Genomic DNA, 15,715 nt, shown 5'->3' on the forward strand with positions numbered 1-15,715 from the left:
GGTTGGGAAGAGGTGGGTTTAAGAATTAATTATCCCGAGAGCTTGATGAGCGTACAAATACAGTGGCTGCCTGATGCAGGGATATGTCCCTGAGTGAGATAGCGTCACCTCTGACCCCTTGACCAATCAGTGACCAGCCTCAGAAACCCTGACGCTGTCATCGGCAGCCAATCATTGACATTGAACCGTTTATTGTGCCAACAAGTCAAGCTCCAAAATTAAATTAAAATAACAGTAAATCTACAAAACTTATTGTTATGACATTACGAGCATTAGTTAAGCTAATTGATTAGCTGCCATTTATCTTCTGTCTATCTTGAAGCTGTAAGACACGCCTCAAGTATGTATTATATGTATGTATACCTATGGGTCGTAAGACCCCCGGAATAAATTTGAATTGAATAAAGGTTACCAATCACACACAAAGACACACCTCAGGGAGTCTACCTGTGCGTATATATATGATGTGTTGAGTGAGGAAAGTGGTCATTGCTGTGTGTACATGTTGATGAGAACGAAGTGTCGTCCACTTGAATGGTTTTCAGCTCGATCACAGAAGAAGGCGATTCGTATCTGTAAGTTTTCGATATGAGAATATCGCTTAGATAGAAGGCATAGAACACGTCTTTCTCAGTTTCAATAACTTGTTGTTTTAAATAAGCGTTTATCATTTATATATAATCAGATGAGAATCTTTGTTTTGCACAAGAGCATAGCATGGGCTATAGAAACAAGTTAAAAAATCATGCAAATTTAGTTTTGCACATAAGCAGCAAATACGTGTCTGATAGTAAAGGAATTGCCCATGTGAAATTCTGATTTCCTCACTTGAGGCAAAGGATTCTAACACAAGCTCATGTGAGCTACATCGATTATAAGTTATTTACATATGAACATATAGAATACAGTACTTTCCTTTCAATATCAAACCACCATTTTTAAACCGGCAAACAGGATTTAAGGATGACAGGGACATTTATGTAATATTTTTACTGTATGCATGAAATTAATAAGGTAATGTATTTTTATTTTGAACGTTTTGAAAGCAAATATCTACTTAATAACACGATATACCTACTATAATATTCTTGAAATGGTGCTACTGATCCACTTTATTTTCGTGCTAAAAAATGGAAGGAAGTAGGTATAATAATTAACCGTCATTGTGAACAATTATTATTCATAACCGGTATTGGCGAATCTGTTTTTAGATTTTACAATAAGTGACGATAGATTTTTAGTTAAGAAATGGAGTATGTTAATACATCTGTTTAAATACATGGCTTAAATCCTGTTTGATACTTAACAAGATATGGTTGTAAAAGGATGATCACTTCAGTCCAAGTGTGAATAGTATGTATTAACCAATTTGAAGCTGGTAAATCGTAAGATTTATTTTTTATTTTTACGAGTGTTATTGTAAACAATGAAAATACACCAACTGGAAAACCAAGGTTTTTAATATTCAAATCGCTTGTCCAATATATGCAGTCAATATCCGTTCTTGCGCGAAATTCTATCAGTACCTGCCGCTCGTTTTCTTTAAATGAAACTGACGTTAGTAACATGTAAATGGGCGAAATATGTACATATTTATTTGCAATTAAGAAGAGCCTAAAAGTTGATGGTCAAAGAAACAGCATTCATTGATACTAAATAGAATACGGAATTACTATGGCATTACGTACAAACACAACATTTTGATTATAAAAAGATGCAATAGAATAATAATAATACAATTGTAAGAGTAATTAAACACGGCCTGACAAAATTATATGGATTAAAAAAAATGTATATAAACTAAAACTGCAGTTGAATTTTGTTAAAAATCTAAATGCTTTGTGGATTGGTCTGTTGTACAAGTTATGGACTTTAAACAAAGATGGCCAGGTACCGTTACTTGAACATGGTATATGTATAGTATGTTATGCCCCTGCACTCATAACAAGCAAAACTCGGACAACAATATGATGAAAATGGCCACCAGATTGGTGACATTGAATTTATTAATATCAATAGAGCCACACAAGGGAAAATTATATGAAAAATGCACCACACACGCATGGCAGCCACTACTACAAACAATAACAGCTAGCCAAAGTGGGTTGCCAAAAAACGCCAAACATTGGTCAATGGTGGGGTTGCCAAACCAATCTTTACATGTTTACTGCGAGCCGGCTACCCCAACCCTGTTAATTAGGGGAGGTAGGTTTACCCAATGCTCTGACCAGTCGGCAAGTGTTGTCTCACTTCAACATAAACTAGCAACAACCTGCCAGGTTACAAATTATATATACATCTAATGATACACAGTACATAGTAATCTTGGACAATGTTAAACACTACATCTGTACAACCTACGCTCCTTTAAAATAAAGAAACAAAATATTGACGACAGAAAGGTTGGAAAGAGGTGGGTTTAAAAATTAATTATCATGAGAGCTTGATGGGCGTACAAATAAAGTGGCTGCCTAATGCAGGGATATGTCCCTGAGTGAGATAGCGTCACCTCTGACCCCTTGACCAATCAGTGACCAGCCTCAGAAACCCTGACGCTGTCATCGGCAGCCAATCATTGAATCGTTTATTGTGCCAACAATTCAAGCTCCAAAATTAAATTAAAATAACAGTTAATCTACAAAACTTATTGTTATGACATTACGAGCATAAATTAAGCTAATTGCTTAGCTGCCTTTTATCGTCTGTCTATCTTGAAGCTGTAAGTCACGCCTTAAGAAATACTAATAAGACTGCTGTGCTTGCTCAAGAGGGCGCTTATTTCAGTTGTAAAAAAGGGCTATAACTGCTACAGAAAACACTTATTTCAGTAGTAAACTTAGGCCATGGCTGCTACAGAGAACACTAATTAGTAATATAGTAATCACTATGTCTGTCTGTCTGTCTGTCTGTCTGTCCGGTCGTCCACAAATTTTGTTTCTGGCTGATAACTTTGGTACATAAAACTTGGTCAAGATGTTAAGTTCGAGAAAAGACACACTGAGGTAAAAAATCAAGGTCAAAGTCATTAGGTTCGAAGGTCAAGGACAATTTTTGTATCTTTTCCCTGATGAACATTTTGTTACGACATTATGATGCAAAGTTGGTCGGATTTAACAAGAATTCAACTGATCAAAGGTCAAGGTAACTGGGTCAAAGGTCAAGGTCAAATTTAGTATATTTTCACTGGTGAACATTTAGTTTTGACACTTTGAAGCAATATTGGTCGGAATTAAACAAGGAGTCTACTTACTAAAGGTCAAGGTCATGATTTTTTTTTTTATCTTATTATGAAGCAAAAATGTTCAGACCTTAACACGGAGTCAACTTACCAAAGGTCCAGGCTATGGGGTCCAAAGGTGAAAAGACAAGGTCAAGTTTTGTATTTTCACTTATGAACATTTTGTTATGATATTATGAAGCAACGTTGGTTGGAATTAAAGAATGAGTCAACTGACCAAACATTAGGGTCACTGGGTTAAAGGTCAAGATCATTTGGGTCCAAAGGTCAAAGACAAAGTGGATCTCTTACTTTGACTCTGGCTCTTAATGGGGGAGGTATTTAAGGTGAAATAAAACAAATCAATGCTAACCAATGAGTATTGCACCGGTATTTACATTGCTGTTAGCACAGCAAATATGGATGTGGAAGGAAACAAGACTCACATCAAAGTACATGTAAAATGTATATTTTGCTTCCTTGTAATTCTTTTTGAAGTCCAAATGTCAAACGTCAAGCTCAGATATATGGGCAGATTGCTTCTTGATGATTATGGGAGATATATTGCCACGAGACGGGGCCCTTACTGACCTGTCAGTGTTCTAGTTTCAGTAGTAAAATAAGGGTATGACTGCTACAGAGGTAGATACTTGATGTAAAAATGTCAACTTATGGTAATTCAGTAAATCAAGGAAATATTATGGAATACGATATGCTTGTTACTCTCTTTATCCTTTGTTGATGATATTCATGTCGATATACCATACATACAGTTGTTGTTATCAACATGACACAGATGCTACAGACAGCACATATTTAAAAAGTTGAAAATGTTACAAATCAAGTGATTTTATCAAAGATAGAATAATGCAGTCACATTCATTGAGATGGTTCTAGCTATCAAATTATTTGACAGTTTTTGTGAAAATTTACTTTGGACAAACCAGGGACAGGTTCCAATATAGCCAGGTTCGGTCAAAGTTCTTGGCTGCTGTTGTCTAGGGAAAATAAGATTATTTCTTGACCATGTATCCAGCAGAAGAATGGGGGTAACATCCTTCTTTGCTTTCACTAGTTTAAAAAGATATAAATTGATGAAGTTATCAATTGGCTTGGAACAGTGGATGGATTGACGAAAATCTAACTGTAAGATATTTGATGGTAAATTTAAAATTTAATTGAGGGCAAGGTTTGTCATATTATTTTTTTTCATGATCTGACGATTCCTGTTTATCAAAACAATTTAAGACATTGATTCCTTGTTTTTCTTATTCGTTGACATCATGTCACTGCCTAGTACATTTTGGTAAATCTGCTGTGTAACAGGATAAGTTTGACCATTAAATGCGGACTTTGCTGGATCTCGAGGCCGTGTACAAGATTGCCACACACAAGGACTGGAAGCCCCCGCCTGCCGGTGCCACCCCAAAGCCTGCCGAGACACCAAGCTCCAGCATGGCTGACTCAGTAGAATCTAAGTATTTGAAGGCGCAGATTGACGCGCAGAGCGAGAAAGTCAGGACAATTAAGGTAAAGGGTGCCAATGCACCAGTTTTAATCGCGAAGAAGAGTTTTTTTTAGTATTTCAAATAGAAATCAAAGCAACTGAAAGGTGTATATCTGACTTAGAGTAACATACCACGCCAATATTTGTTTGTATCAATGCTCAATGTTTTCAATAGATTTTGTGGCCCATAAATTCGACACGATTTTGTGGTTAAGCCTTCATAATTCCTAGATGGCAACATTAAAGTAAAGTTTGAAGGCGTATAGTTCGATGCCTACATTTTTTTCTCGTTACTTCTTAAATTTCGATTATGAAAATGTGTATGGCTTACGACTTAAATACATATTTCACAATAGTGACAGTGTTAATAATATAGTTTATCTTGTTGGTATCCTTTAAGGGGCATCAAAGGCATGTCTACATGGTATTCACTGAGTGCCTAAATGATCAGATATGACAGTTTCGAGAATGTAATTATGGTGTTTCGACATTTATAGGCTAAAATTGATAAGGAGATACAGATATTGCTATCCCTGCAATGTAAATACAAGGACCTGACGAAGCTAGGTGAAGATGGGCACCAGAGCAAGAAAGAAGACAAACATGCCAATGAAATAAAACCAACAAAGAAACAGGACGCTGCATCGGTCCAGGATGCTTCAGCTAACAAGGACATAAACGAAATCACAAGGTAGGACAGGTGATCGAACTGTTGAACACAAGTAATTTTTTCTCACAAGATGCTTGTAAATCGTTTTGAGGGCCTACCCAAGATTAAAATATTTCGGTTACATGATTTATGAACATTCGTTCCAGCGAGTAACGGGGGAATATTTTGAAACATGAATTCCATCTTTTGTAGACTTTGTCTTGAGGCAAAGAAAGAAGAGAATATCTCTGAATGGTACCATGAGGTAAGTCTTTACATCTTTCTGAACAAAACCCGTTAGGGGTCGAAAAACCTGTTAAAACAAAACATTAACGTCTCAGAAATAAGTCCAAAATGTCAATTACGTGGAAACATTTGAACATTTACTTAGCCTCAGCTGCTGTCTAAAATACACTGGTATTATATAACAGTGTTTTCAATAGTTAAATTAGCAAGCTGTGAAGTTTATTGATGAAATGTTAAACAAACGATTTTTTTAAGATGTTTATGTCCATGGAGCTTTTTCCAGTTATTCATCAGAAAAATATTCCTTACATCTTAGAGATATATTAAAAAAATGAGCTCATGTGTCCTATAGATGAAGCTTAAGTCAATATCTTAACCAAATGGCAAGGTAGCCCCAAAATATCAGCAGAATGCTTGTGTATTGGTCAAGAAGTTAACCATTTTTTTTAACTTTTTAACAGCCTGGTCATGTGCATTTCAGAAATTGAGTAGCAATTAAAAACTTGTATTCGATTTTTTCTAAAAAAATGCTCCATTAATGAATTATCGCTCCAACATTAAAGATATTTTTTGAAACTCTTTCAATCGTTTTAAGTACAATTTCTTCTCTTTTTTTTCCGAATTATTTAGGTCCGATTGTCAAAAACAAAACTGCAGACAGCATTTCATTTCGTGTATATTTTGATCCATTTTACCAAAATAAAAAATGCTTCGAAAATAATTTCTTGATGGGTCATCTTGCAACTGGTCCTTTGCTCGAAACTGTACCTCACAATAGAGAATATTTTGTGTTTGCTAGGTGATAACAAAGTCGGAGATGATCGAGTACTACGATGTGAGCGGATGCTACATCCTGCGGCCATGGTCCTACTCTATCTGGGAAATCATTAAGGACTTCGTTGACGGCGAGATAAAGAAGCTTGGCGTGGAGAACACATACTTCCCAATGTTTGTCTCCAACAAGGAGCTGAGGAGGTTGAAATCACCGACTGAAGACTTCGCTTCCGAGGTCAAATCTATCGATCAGAATAACTCTGAAGAGTCAAACCGTTCCTCCGGATTGTTTGCATATAGGTTATGCAGTGCAGAGGTCAGATTTATTCTTGACCTTTGTATAAAAAAAAAAATGCCAGTCAATTCACTCGTCAAATGCGTCTGTTTTCTTCTTGTCGGCTAACTACTTCATATTACTCTGCAAGGTTCTTTGGTTATCATACGTATTATAGTTGTAAAAGTTTAAGATGTGTTGCTTTGTAATTGTAGATTGCCGTGGTAACTAAGGCTGGGGAATCCGATTTAGCTGAGCCAATTGGCATCAGGCAAACTGGTGAGATTGTGGTGCACCCTTCCTTTGCGAAATGGATTCAATCTCACCGAGACCTGCCGCTGAAAATCAACCAATGGTGTAATATCGTGGTACGTACGACAGTCTAAACTAAACCAATGGTGTAATATCGCGGTACGTACGACAGTCTAAAGTTACCCAGCCGATGCCAGTAACAAGAAACTCTGTTTCCAGGCATTTATATTTAAATCAATAATATAAAGAAATTGGTTTTAATGATATTGTATAAACATAGATGTTGTGGAATGTATGACAGGCAAAACCCAATCAATCGACTCCAGTATCTTTTTATTTACATAATGATATTTAGTAATCAAACTTTTAGGTAATGTCCTACCATATTTTCACATGTACCCCCAATCTAGGAGAGTTCCATACTTTGAAATCACAGAAAAAACATGCAATCAAAAGTAAATGAATTATTGACACATTTATCCTTAATTTGTCTGCGTAACTATATCACTATTTCCTTAATTAGAACAAATACTACACTTCAGCACTTAATAGTCCCTTGTCAGTTAGATTTTCATGTGTTATTACTAATTTTTCAGATCCTACAGAAATTTTATTTTGAAAACATTTGCTGTGTTAAGATTGCACTGCATATTGTTTTTTACAGAGATGGGAGTTAAGCCTTCAGCCATTCTTGAGAACAAGAGAGTTTTTATGGCAGGAAGGTCAAACGGCATACGCAAATGTCAAGGACGCAGAAGAGGAGGTGTGTTTCACTGCTCGTTAAAGGATAAAATTAAATCTTCGACAAGTGCATAACACATATTCGTTACATTTGATAATGCTGTGCAGAGGTAAGTACTTGGAAAGAGTTTTATGTTCATTGCCAGAACAGATTCGACCATTTCTAATGTCTCTGAAGTATTTGGCAATCTGAAACCCGTAAGTATAATAAAAATAGTTTGTTCAGTGAAATAAAGGCACCATTTTGATCCAAGTTTGACTCTGCGTGACACGTGTTTTTGAGGAATACGAGTTCGAATTCTGTTGCAGGTATACACGATACTGGAGCTGTATGCCCGAGTGTACGAGGAGCTACTGGCCATCCCAGTGGTACGAGGCAGGAAAACAGAAAAGGAGAAATTTACAGAGGCAGATTTTACAACTACAGTTGAGGCCTTTATGAGTGCAAGTGGGGGTGCCATACAGGTCAGTTAGTGTCAGCATCACAGCTAAACGTCAAACATTGACCAGTTAACTATTTTATGTGGCCCAATAGGATCCTTACCGTAACGATACAATTACCACTTTCTGGACCTTAATTTCAACGTGGTTGTTAAGTTTTATTATGAAATAAAGAGTGAATTTGCCAAACATAAATGATATATGTATTGCTAAGCAATATTGACCTAAATTGTTGTCGAATCAATTAAATATTATAAGTAAATGTTTTTGAGATGACAGGTATATGCTTTTACCTGTTTAATTGTAGGGAGCCACGTCTCATCATCTTGGTCAGAACTTCTCAAAGATTTTCGACATAACCATTGAGGATCCAGAGACGCAGGAGAAACAGTACATTTATCAGAACTCATGGGGTCTTAGCACCAGGACGATAGGTGTAATGTGTATGGTCCACGGTGACAACAATGGACTGGTCCTCCCACCAAGGATCGCCAGTGTACAGGTAGGTTGTTAGAGGTACACTATCAAGATGGAGGGGATATGGAGTTTATAAGCAATTATGTACAATATTTGCATGTTTGGTTGCGCCTGCTGCCAGTATTACCTGCTAGGTCCTATAATTGTAGATGTGTTTTGGTCCAAAGACCCATAAATGCTCACAATTTTATAATTATTACTTACACGTTCTTTTTCATTTGAAAATCTAAGATAATGTTAATATGATGACCAATATATTATTATTACAATTACGTCATTTTATGACGGCATAATATTCTTAAATAAGTGTCCATGTCATATTGAATTTATTAAACGAGTTCAAATAGTTTGATATTATACGAACCTTAAGGCGAGTGTCATATCAAATTATTAAAAGAGTTTAATCAATCAAATAAGACAGGAACACGAATGTTGGATTAAATTTATCACATCACATTCATAATTTGAAAAAACCCCACTTCAAACACATTATGTGTTATCAGCTCACTTTTTAAAGGAAAAAAGATATTGCCGTTCCGTGGAGTGCAAAGTAGTTCGAGATTTTTGTTTCTTATAGTTAACAACTTTCAATACAATGAAGACAATAGTGATAAAATAACAGCTTCAAAATCATTTAAAAAAACGGTAAATGCATCATGTGGCAGAGTAAATAAAATGAGTACCTTGAGTGGCATAGGACATATCCCCAAGGTATAGACCAATCGCAGCACCTTTAGGATTCATTACACGCGTGTAATAACATATTTATGACATGTCCGTATGACATATTACGTAAAGTCGGTCAGTCATATGATGGTAACAGTGTAGTGACTCTCATGTTTAGTGACTATATTTGATTCACGTGCGCAGGCATTTAAAGAGTGACTCCTGGACAGGGAAGTTGCACAGGTAAATGGAGAGGATGCAGGTGATTACATTAACCAATCCTAGTGCATGCTTCCCGGCTCGATATTCAGGTTTCTATTTCATCTATATATTACAGGTAATCATTGTACCGTGCTATTTCACCGCCAATTTGTCAGAAGCAGACAATAAGAACCTCCTGAAGAAGTGTGAGGAGATACAGGGTTCTTTGGTGGCCGATGGAATCAGGGCCAAGTGTGATCTACGCGATTATTACTCTCCAGACTGGAAAATCCGCCACTGGGAACTTAAGGTAGTTAAAACATTTGCACTTGTTTGAAACACTGGTTTCCTAAGGAGACTGTCAAATAAGTGAGCGCCAGGTTAAATTGCTTTGTTCATTAAGTTAAAGATCGGAATTATAATTGCTTACTTCATAGTTACTTTAGCATTGATCGGTTACTTCATTAATTCATAAACATTTGATCAGATAGCTAAAATTTTCTTATATATTTTACTTCAGATAATCATTATTATATACTGACATCATTATTCATTGTGGGAAACTGTGTTATACTAGTTTTATTGCCACCATTTGTCAAATGAGTTTAATTTTTATAATTAAATAAAATATTAAAGACGATACTAAGATTTACTAAGGAAAAATAACAAAACCCGCTGAAAACAACTCACTGAGCCACAGTGTGCCGAAGCAGTAATGTCAGCTGTCAAAAATCATGGAGATATTTCGCCAAATTGCACTCTAATACTGTGGGCAGTCAGAGGGACGGGTAACATGTTTGCCCATTCCGCCCCCTTTTTTTTTGATTTGTGGCCCAGTGAGTTGTTTTCAACAGTTTATTCCGTCTTTGCGTATTGCAGAGGTATCTTCTCTTGTGAGCAGGTATTGATTTTAACGTCATTGGTTTGTGTGAGAAAATTACGTCGTTTTCTCAATCATTGATGACGATACTCTCACAAAAAATGACGTAACAATCAATACCTGCTCACAAGAGCAGATAACTCTGCAATACGAAAAACGGAATAGTCGAGACACCGGTCATTTACACTCTTTGCTTGTCAAAGGAAACAGACGTTTTCGAAAGCTCGCAAAAATAAGTTTTCAATTCCTGTTTTATTTTGTGTTCAAAACAAACTTATAGCTTTAAGAACATGGTTATATCTACGTTTTACTGTAATTGTTGATAATACAGTTTAGCTATCATGAACATTTTGTCATTGTATGGGTAAGATGAATAAGCATCTTTTCTTATGAGGAAGAATTCACACGTTTTGTGTATTTGTTTTATACATGTTTGTCAGTATATCACATGACTTGTGTAATGCATCATGTGAGTTGTGTACTTCACCACATGACTTTCCACTGTATCACATGACTTGAGCACTTTATAACATGACTTATGTGCTACATCACATGACATGTGAATACTTCATCGCAGAATTATTGTTCAACAGGGTGTGCCGATCAGGATAGAGCTGAGCCCTCGAGACATCAAACAGAAAAAGGTTGTTCTCGTGAGGCGAGATACCGGGGTCAAGTCGACAGTTCCCATGGCCAACCTGGCCACCAGCACCAGGGACACCCTCAACAACATCCAGCAGAACCTGTTTACCAAGTAAGACCGGCCAACTAATACACTCTAGTCTATATCTCAGTCAAAGGTCAAGGTCACTGTTATCAAAATAGAACTCTAGTCGAACATATTGTCATCACTCTAGCGGCAGATTTCGAGACAGATTTTCCTTTGAAATCCTTCAGAATCATATTTCCGTTTGGCAAATTCGTTTATGTGCGTGATCGGTCAAATGTCAAGATCCGCGTTATAGATTATTCCTGACAATTTGCTTGTCACTCAAAACGAGCATTGTTGTGTACAGTCCATGGTCACGTTAACGTTTCTAACATCTATTGACATACTTGGCTTATGACCACTGCATAATCGAGTCAATCAGGGGTCCGGAGGTACTATGAGTCTGCTCGTTTTCTCTATTTAGCTTCTCTTGTATTTACCATATAGCGTAAGGTTCTTGCTGAGTTTGAGAAAGGTTGTGAAATAAGGACACGATTATTGAAACTCCTTTAAATACAAACATAACATACTAATGTAAGGCATGCAGTCAAATCATTGTGTTTTTTACAACCCCAGCGCCAACGAAGATCTGTTGAGTCATATGTCAGTGGCACACGAATGGGAAGAATTCTGTAACAGCTTTGACGACAAGAAGATCATCCAGGCTCCGTTCTGTGGCAAGATTCTTTGTGAGGACAAGATCAAGAAAGATAGCGCCAGGTATACTTACTCCAGTTAATCCTTAAGTGTTCACTTGGTATGGTTGTTTAAACATTGAAATGCTTTAAATGACATTTATCATATCAATATAAATGCCACAAGGACTGCAAGAATATTATACGTGGTGTGTTGACAATGCACATGTAAAATTCCACAGGGAGTTGTTGAATTGATATTCATACCATTGTAGATGAGAATTGTGTATGGGAAATATAATTAGTGGAAAAGTTTTCCCTAGTACATTATAGTTTGTAATTGTAAGACTTTTTATGTTGGAATTAGTCATTCAAAGATCACATGAATATACACTCATTAATGGGTGACAGTACCTCGGGTCACTCAGATGGTATCACTTCACCTCGGGTCACTCACAGGGTGTCACTCCGCTTCGGGGCAATCCGAGGGTATCACTTCGCATGGGGTCAATCTGAGGGTATCACTTCGCCTCGTGTTTCTCCGAGAATATCACCTCAATTAGAAACACTCCGAGGCTATCACTTCGCATCTGGTTACTCAGAGGGAACCACCTCGCCTCGTATCAATCAGATGGTATCACTTCACCTTGGCTCACACCGAGGGTATCACTTCGCTTCGGGTCACTCCGAGGATATAACTTCGCCTGGGGTCAATCCGAGGGTATCACATCGTTTCTGGTCACTCCGAGGGTATCCCTTCACCTTGGGTCACTCCAAGACTATCACTTCTTCTCAAGTCACTCCGAGACTATCACTTCACCTGGGGTCAATGCGAGGGTATAACTTCACCTGGGGTCACTTAGAGGATATAACTTCACCTTGGGTCAATCCGAGGGTATAACTTCGCCTGGGGTCACTCTGAGGGTATCACTTCAACTCGTGTTTCTCCGAGAATATCACTTCACTTCGGGTCATTCCGTAGGTATAACTGGTATGACTCTATCAATGTAGTGAACCCAGGAACAGTCACCCACTACAACAAAAAACTTCATCGGTAAATTAGTGCAAAATTATTGATATCCTGACCGCTGCAATCATTTTGACTCCGTCAATCTGGAAAGTAGTAATGAAAAATTGAGGTTAAAAGAAACCATACCATCATCTTGTATGTGCTGTCATTATTACATCTTCATATGCAAATTCATGTACATTTTATTTGGCCCTCATTCTATAAACAATCGTCCTTAGTAGACACGTGGATAAATTTATTAACAGATATGTTTTGTATTTTACCAGGGATGCTGTGGTAGAGGAGGGGACACCTGCTATGGGAGCCAAGAGTCTGTGTATCCCTTTCAAACAGCCTAATGAGTTGGTCAAGGGCACAAAGTGTATCATGCCAAGCTGTGGCCAGGACGCTAAATATTACACACTGTTTGGGAGGAGCTACTGAGCAAAGATACTAACATTTGTACCGGAGATACGTATGAATGTAGTTTACAATATGGCCCTGCATCAAATATATATACAAACATGACAACAATTTAGGATAACAGTATAGCAATGCAGGATAAGGTTTCATCACAGTCAATGTAACTTAAAATTTAGTAATCCTTAAATATAATTTAATAGTGCACACTTGCATATCACACAAGTGTTACTGAATAATATGGTTAAAGCACTATCATAGTCAAATATACATTGTACATACAATGCTAATACGGCAAAGGGTAAAAACTGACAAGACATACACTAATATAGCGTGTATTAAAATGAGACATTGAAGTCTGTGGTGTAAAAAGTAATTTATAATAGAAAATTATCAAATGACATTTGCCTTTTACTAGAAACAAGATGTAGGAAACTATATTTATATCTTATAATATCAATATAAGGGAGATAATCACAGATACGCTATTCATGCGATAGATTAAATATCATAAAAGAAATGTTTTAAAATTAAAACTCAAGACTAGTTGTAGTACATAATTATATAAGATACGGCGGGATGTAAAGTAATGCTTCAGGTATCTGCTTTTAAAAACCCCGACACTACCTGAGTCTCTAATTGTATCACTAGCTTCGTTCCATAAGATTGAACATGTAGACAAATAATTGAAAAGTTATGAGCCCATCACATACTATAAACACTGATATGAGCCCATCACATACTGTAAACACTAATATGAGCCCATCACATGCTATAAACACTGATATGAGCCCATCACATACTATAAACACTGATATGCGCCCATTATATACTATAAACACTAATATGAGCCCATCACATACTATAAACACTGATATGAGCCCATCACATACTGTAAACACTAATATGAGCCCATCACATGCTATAAACACTGATATGAGCCCATCACATACTATAAACACTGATATGAGCCCATCACATACTATAAACACTAATATGAGCCCATCACATACTGTAAACACTGATATGAGCCCATCACATACTATAAACACTGATATGAGCCCATCACATAATATAAACACTGATATGAGCTTGTATGAATGACCTTAACTTGTTAAAATGTCGTAAAACTTCAAAAATCTTCTTCTCAATAACCGAAAGGACCAGGGTACTGATATTGGGCCTGTAGCATGCTGGTATAAAGGGCTACCAAGTGTGTTCAAATGAATGACATTGATCCACTTTCAAGGTCACAGGGGTCAAATGTATTAAAATCTTCAAACGACTTCTTCTCAATAACCAAAAGGCCCAGGGTACTGATATTGGGCATGTATCATGCTGGGATGAAGGACTACCAAGTTCGTTCCAAACAATGAGCTTGAGTTATATCCAAGGTCACATGGATCAAATGTGTTAAAAACCTGTAATACAACTTCTTCTGAATAACCAAAATGTCTATGATGATGATGATATTTGGCCAATAGCATGCTGGAATAAAGGACTACCTAGTTTGTCCAAATAAAAACAAAACTTTTAACAACTTCTTCTGAATAACCAAGAGGTTTTAGGTGATGATATTTTGCCAGTAACATGATCGGATGAAGGGCTACCAAATTTGTCCAAATGAATGACCTTGACTTATAGTCAAGGTCACAAGGGTTGGATATGTTCAAAACCTTTAAAAGAACTTCTCATGAATAACCAAGAGGCCTAGGATGATGATATTTGGCTAGTAGCATGCTGGGATGAGGGGCTACAAAGTTTGTTCAGATGAAAGACCTTCATCTTTTTTCAAGGTCAAAGGGGTCAGATATGTTTTAAACCTGTAAACAACTTCCTCTAAATAACCAAGAGGCCTATGATAATGCCAGTAACATGCTGGGATGAAGGACTATAAAGTTTGTTCAAATGAATGACCTTGACATATATTCAAGGTTACAGGGGTCAAATATGTTAAAACCTTTAAACGACTTCTTAATAAGCAAAAGGCCAAAGGTGATGATATTTGGCCATTAACATGCTGGGATGAAGGACTACCAAGTGAATGACCTTGGCCCATATTCAAGATCATAGTGGTCAATATATGTTTAAATCTTTAAATGATTTGTTCTGTATAACCAAAAGGTCCTGGGTAATGCTGGGTTAGAATACTATAAACTCTGTTCAACCTAATGTCCTTGTTCGATATTCAAGGTCACAGGCGTCATGTATTTAAATATTTAAATAGGTTCTTATGAATCAAACACTGATATTCTGCCTGTAGCTGTATTTTAGTCCACTTTTATGATTATAAGTGTGATTTTATACCAGGTGAGCGATGCAGGCCAAATGGGCCTCTTGTTTCATGAATAAGTAAAATTGCAAAAAAACATGGTAAACCCGTTTTGTTAGGCAGCGTGCTACCACTTTTCATTTACATTAATAACGGTTACAGTATCTTACTGTTCGTAGTNTAAGTGTGATTTTATACCAGGTGAGCGATGCAGGCCAAATGGGCCTCTTGTTTCATGAATAAGTAAAATTGCAAAAAAACATGGTAAACCCGTTTTGTTAGGCAGCGTGCTACCACTTTTCATTTACATTAATAACGGTTACAGTATCTTACTGTTCGTAGTTT

General features: G+C 36.8%; 1 protein-coding gene across 1 annotated transcript; it reads left to right on the forward strand.

The window, feature by feature from the left end:
• Window positions 1-451: 451 nt before the first annotated feature.
• On the forward strand, window positions 452-14,206 carry LOC110455731 (bifunctional glutamate/proline--tRNA ligase-like). Its single transcript, XM_021506058.1, has 13 exons — window positions 452-575; window positions 4,544-4,747; window positions 5,222-5,415; window positions 5,587-5,638; window positions 6,419-6,709; window positions 6,883-7,035; window positions 7,584-7,682; window positions 7,970-8,125; window positions 8,409-8,603; window positions 9,582-9,755; window positions 10,919-11,079; window positions 11,611-11,754; window positions 12,966-14,206. Exons 2-13 carry the CDS (start codon window positions 4,562-4,564, stop codon window positions 13,120-13,122), a joined length of 1,962 nt encoding a protein of 653 aa, XP_021361733.1. The 5' UTR covers window positions 452-575; window positions 4,544-4,561; the 3' UTR covers window positions 13,123-14,206.
• Window positions 14,207-15,715: the final 1,509 nt, after the last annotated feature.

This window comes from Mizuhopecten yessoensis, unplaced genomic scaffold (genome assembly GCF_002113885.1).
Source record: "Mizuhopecten yessoensis strain PY_sf001 unplaced genomic scaffold, ASM211388v2 scaffold8365, whole genome shotgun sequence".
Lineage (NCBI taxonomy): Eukaryota > Metazoa > Mollusca > Bivalvia > Pectinida > Pectinidae > Mizuhopecten > Mizuhopecten yessoensis.